This window comes from Phaethon lepturus, unplaced genomic scaffold (genome assembly GCF_000687285.1).
Source record: "Phaethon lepturus isolate BGI_N335 unplaced genomic scaffold, ASM68728v1 scaffold16964, whole genome shotgun sequence".
Lineage (NCBI taxonomy): Eukaryota > Metazoa > Chordata > Aves > Phaethontiformes > Phaethontidae > Phaethon > Phaethon lepturus.
This window is the reverse complement of record NW_010532798.1, coordinates 17370-23443: the sequence shown is the minus strand read 5'-3', so window position 1 is coordinate 23443 and position 6074 is coordinate 17370. Positions and strand designations below refer to the sequence as shown.

Sequence of the window (6074 nt, the reverse complement as noted above, 5' to 3'; positions counted from 1 at the left end):
GGAAGGAAAGAGTGCTACCAGTCCGGCATCAGAAGTGAGCTCCCACAAGGGTCCAGAAATTCACCCGTACAAGCAGGGTAGTCAGCCAAAAACATGGCCATTGGTTTTCACATTATGTCCTTACTCCCTCCAAAACCTACATCAAGCCTGCCTTTGGCTCCCTACGTACGGTACAGACTGCACAAGCTGTAATGTTTACTAATTCTTCTGCAAATAAAACCTGTGTAAACCACAACTGCAAGTATTCCACGAGCATCATGGACAATGGGGTGGGGTTTCTTTCTAGTCTAGAGATACATACTTCATACTCGAATCATTTGTGGTAATATCATCACCTATTTGGGTTAGCCAGCATGTGGTATTACAAAGTCAGGGCCTGGTTAGCCTAAATTTTAGATAAACTTCAAAAGCTGAACTCAATGGCAAGTTTATTCTAATGTTTATGTGGGACAGGGAAAAAAAAAAAGCTATAAACTACCTGTTTTTACACATTGTTTGAAACAAAGACACATTATATGTCAGGACCACGTGACTATTTATGGCCAGCATTATCAACAGTGACTATGCCATGCTCATTTGTTAACAAGTCACCTGTCAGGTAAGAGTAAAGCATCTTTAATATTGTTAGCTAAAACAAGAAGAGCAGAGGGAGAACAGCAATCTCTGCCATCGCATTATGTTGTAGCTGCATGTTGATTTAGCACAAAAAAACCAGAAGGATTTCAATTTATACTTACACAAATAATTTCCCTGTTTCTAATCATACTTAATTACAAAGCTGTGTGAAACAGGCTTTTACATTATCTCAGTGTTCAACCGCTCAGTGCCTGTGTGACAATGCAAACAGGAAGGCTAAAAGAATTAACTGGATTCCAGGTGTGATATATATTACATTAACCATTTGTACTAAACGAACCATTTCACGTAAAAATCCCAGGTGATCAATACGAGCATCTTCCCTGCATTAGTCTGAAAACCAAAGAGTTGACTTTTACCTCGACAGTACTCCATGAGAATGAGTACCTCCCAAACGTTATCACTTATACAGTTAACAGCACAATCCAAATAGCTCACGATATTCTTGTGCCCAGATAACTCTTTCTGAAAAAGAAAACAAAAGAGAAAATGCAGGTAACACTTTAGCACAAAACAATTTCTAACAACAAAAGACAGTACAAGACAACCATTTATCATTTCAACTTAAGTTAGTCCCCACCCCACATCCACCGCTCTTGAGAAAATACCACGCAGAACATTAAGGTCATCGCTGCCAGCAGCGTCAGAGTGACTGCTACATCTCAAAACACGATGCAAATACTATTCAGAAAAGAACATTTACGTGCTTCTCGTTGGACAGTACAAACACGTCCCAACTGGTGCGTTGTAAAGTGACTTTGTGAGGCGGTAATACCTACAGCCTTGATATTTAGGAGATACGGATCTATCAAGCTAACTGAAAACCAAACTCTCACAGTTACTAAAAAAGGTAACTGGAAAAAAACAACTGTTGGTAATAGTTCAGACTATCAGACTACAAGTCTTAAAAAAAAAATATTACACAAAAGCAAGTGAAGGTGTCCCCAAGGCAAAAAAAAAAAAACACCTTTTAAGAACTGTTTTCCATGTGGAATTAAGCAATGCTTCTTTCACATCTCACTATACAAGCGTTGCCATCTGTAGTGCATAGTTTCTGCCCATAAAATAGCTTAAGGTTAAAAGTACCTCTTTTATCAGATAATAGGTGCTGCTATGGTTAGAACAAGTGCAAGCTAGAAGTGTATAGAGATAGAGATCAACAGGTTTCATCGTATCTGCTGGATGACAATATAACAGATTTTCTCTTGCCCACTCAGCAACTATTGACTTCTTACTGACTTTTTTTTACCTGTCAATTAATCATAAACCCAAGTGTGCCTGACTAAATCTTCTAATTTCTCCTTATTTGCTAGTCACCTGCTGAAAAACAATAGTAACCCAGATCATGTAGGAGAACTCTGCTACAAGCGTATCATTTACCTCGACACTGGACTGCAGCTTTGAGAACTTTAGTGTTTATGCCTACTCAAGATGACAATGCTTGTGGAAGCCACCGGCAGCATCATTCAGCTAAAGGAGCTGTGGCACACACAGGCCTGGAGAATTTAAGTTACCAGTGCACAACTACAAGAAATGACTTTTGCTTGGGAATCAGATGTACTGACCAAATTGACTGTGGCATCAAATACATTTTTCATAACTACTTCAGAAGTTGATCACGCACCAACCCTAAACTCGGCATTAGCTTCTGAAGCTAACGGTGCAAAATCAGGGCCACGAGGTCAAAACAAAAGGTGATCTAGAAGAGAGTGTCATTTAATACGCATCTCACATGTGTATTATAAATTAATACATTCTGCAGCTACAAATAATGGGCTTCTTACCATAATTGTAATTTCTCTCTTGCATATGTTGAGGTCCGGCACATTATTAACATACATTCGTTTCAGCGCACAACGTATCCCACCATGGGTACGTACCAGAAACACAGTTGAGAAGCCACCTGGAAAAAAAAAATTCCAAGCAAATGAACCTACTTGAGTCTTTGGTATTCCTCTAGCCAACATCACTACATCCTAAGAAATGAGTAAGAAAGTCTATGTCAGTCACTGAGTGACGACTAACCAACACATAAAAAGTTAAAAATTTGCTACCTCACTCCATTTCACGTAGGTTAACTATTCTTAACAAAAACATAAGGATCTTAGTATTTTGTCACAACCTTAAACAAAAATATTTGAGAAGTATTGCCACATTCAAATAAATCTATAAAGCCTAGTGCTAACTCGATGTATTCAAATATCAACCCTTAAGTACTTTCAGAGTCATCTGGAAACCTGAACAAAGCGAAGATCTGGAGAAGACCTTCACAATTCCTAAATCCCCCAATACTTAATAAAGGTTAATATTAATTCCCTAAACTTACATTTTTAAAACATAAAAACTACAACACCAGGAAAAGAGAAAGTCTTCAAAAATCCTTATGAAGCCATGCGACTCTTCAGCATATCCTAAAGACAGGTAGAACCTCCCTGTAATCACAGATGGTGCAAGCAATCAGCTCTGAAGTAGTGTTTCTATTAAAACCCATACTAACTACACAGTTAAGAAAGAAACACTTTCCCACAACTAGTCCCACCAGGAGCATTCTTAGTCCAATGGCGGCATGAACTGTTAACCGTACACTCGAGCCCACCTGCCAGCACGAGGTTCTTCCTTTTCTCCATGCGGGTAGAGGAGTATCACATAGACAGACATTATACACAAAAGCAAAGGGAAACTCCAAGTACCTGCAAACCCTCAGGTAAATCAAAAAGAGAAACAACCCTCTCCTGTTTTATATGTCTTCTGTTAGTCTTAACTAGTGCTCAAGGCCTCAAGCAGATCACATTAGCATCGCCTCTAGGTTCACACACACAGCTTTCCCACAGTTTTAGAAAATCTGCCTCACAGAACAGCTCACGTAAATCCGTATTAGCCTTAATTGACTGCTGTCTGATGGTAAGCCAACTATGACCGCTGGAACATTCAACTAGCAGAAACACTCAGCTATACCATCAGGACAGAAATACCTGAATTAAAAGCATTCACTACGCTGATGATCAGGCAGCCACTTGAATGGCTTCCTTCCAAGTTTCCCGATACAATCTGCAAGCAGCGTTCTTTAAGTAAAACGCACCTCCTTCGATGCCAACCTCAGTCCCTTCAACAAATGCGCATATAATCAGTTACGAAAATGAAGAAGCTAAGCTGTACTAGAAAATTTTCAGGAAAATAAAGTTACCTATTATTTTTTATCTTAAGAGCTCACGAAGACAAATGAGATGCTACGCTGCCAAAATAGAATGACTGCCAATTTTATTACAAGAGCCATAATTCCACAAAATTATTATACTTGACCTAGTTTACATAGGCCCTTCTCATAACTTCAACAGGGCACCTGCTCTTAAGTTACTCAAGTTCTAATGCCTAGCTCCAGCGGGGGCTGAAATGATCCTACAGGGCTCCCCTAATGCCAGTCTGGGGAATTACGTTGAGTGATATGCAGGCCTTTGTTAGCGGAAGATTTCTACTTTTTTTTACTGTCCTCTCAATAAAAAGAGACTTCTTTTTTAAGCACCAATACTTGACCAAAAATATAAAGGAGTACTCAGTTAAAGCAAAAAGCCTAATGATTAGAAAACAAAAATCACTTGTCTTTTTAACCAGTTTGATCGCCTTAGAGTTCTCTACGACTAGCAGGAGGACAAGAACAAAACGCCCAATTCCAACTTTCCCTGACAATAGTTTTTATGTAACTGGAGCAGACATGACTGAGTAAAAACAACCGGTAGGAAGCAGTAAAAAAAAAATCTCAATACTCAGACAACTGCTCTTCTTGCCATTAGGTGGCAATATTAACCAATACTTGAACCCCGAAAGAACCATAAAAGCAGACCTATTCCCGGTTTTTGAGAAGTAGATATGTGACCTTAAAGGGTTTATCACCGCTACAAAAATCCTCTCATCAAAAGAGTCAAGTGTCACAACTCTGGGAATCTTTATCCAGCAAACACCCGAACCCTTCAACTTTAAACCTTTTCAGTCATTTGTCATGTTCATCTTCTCACTGAAAGCACCTAGGCAAACAATCATCAGTGCTGTAAACACTTACGAAAACGCCCACTAAACACTGCTATCCAGACAGGGGGAGGGAGGCGAGTGCTTATGCAGCCTTGTCATATACAGAAACACAACCAGAAATATTAGGTAGTTGCTTGCCTCAGAGACTCAAAATCACACACTGACAGAATTGCACTTGCATGTGTCTGCCAGCGTCACGGCTGGCATTTCACCAAAATATTCAGAAGTTGAAAATTATTTTCTATTATCTCGTATCAGTGAAAACAGAAAATACACTCAGTGTTCCGTAACCCAAAGCATCCAAAAAAACTTAAAACTGTCATAAGCTATGGCACATAAAGCGATGCTAAGTAAGTTCCAGATGTTAAGCCACCATCTCGGCACACTTCCATTCTTTACGACCCATTGTGACATTTGAAGCCACTTTGCAAGTTCAGCCCTCAGCTTCATATGACCTTGGCCAGCGAGACAGCCTTGTGTCCCCCTCTCCGTAAAGCTGGACCAACAGGTTGAAGAGCAAATTATTTTCCAGTGACCAACCTACCCACACATATGCTGCTAACCTTCCCCCCTGCCTTGCAACAAGATGGCCAGTCTTCCACACGCTAATCTTTAAAAAATCAGACCTGGCTTTTTTGCCATTCGGATAGTGTAACACACAACAATAATTCAGGTGTATGCGTCCATGTTCTGAATGAACTTCTGCCTTCAGCAACACTTTCACTGCCGTCGTACTCCACATCACTTGCTGCTCTGTTAAATCTAGAGGCAAAAGTCACTCAGATGTCTCAAGTATCTTCCAAAATCAGGCTGACCCGCACCCAGAGACAGCCTCCTTCAGCATCACACGCCTCCTGAGCTTGCATAGCCTTCTGAGCACCATAGCTTCCAAGCCCAATGCACAAGCGTGAACCGTTCTATGGACTACAAATCCACTCAAAAAAACAGAATAAGACCAGTCCCTCTCAAAGCAGTAGCATGGATACTCTGCAGATAGGCTCCAAGCAATACAAAGAAATAAAAACCCTCTCGCGAGTCCGTAACGAAGGACAGCAGTAAGGCCTCATGAAGTGTTTGAAACATACGCTCTTTGCCAGGAAAAAACAAGCAGCCCTGACCTCTACAGCTTTATGAGGTGCCAAGACACCAAAGAAGCTCCTGTCCAAAAGAACAGGACACTATGAAGAAAATCGGGAAAGCAGGCCACCTCCTCAAGGAAAGCATGAGAAAGTCATGAGAAAACAGCTCTTTAATACCCACACGCACTTCCATAGAGAGCATTGGGAAAAGCCCTTTGTCAGGAAGTGCCAAGCACCACACCGATGTGCTCCATTACCAGGAATTTTGAGGAAACTCCTTTCTGTCACAGCTGAAGATGAACCCATGTCAAGAGCTATTTCCTGCAGCTCACTTTT

General features: G+C 40.6%; 1 protein-coding gene across 1 annotated transcript in view; it reads right to left on the bottom strand.

Moving 5' to 3' along the window:
- The window catches only part of BMP2K (BMP2 inducible kinase), a 38846-nt gene extending 33471 nt beyond the window's left edge, over window positions 1-5375 (bottom strand). Inside the window, 3 exon segments of the mRNA XM_010284968.1 lie at window positions 996-1101; window positions 2421-2539; window positions 5366-5375. Coding sequence (XP_010283270.1) covers window positions 996-1101; window positions 2421-2477 — 163 coding nt within the window. The 5' untranslated portion in view covers window positions 2478-2539; window positions 5366-5375.
- Between the last annotated feature and the right edge of the window lie 699 nt (window positions 5376-6074).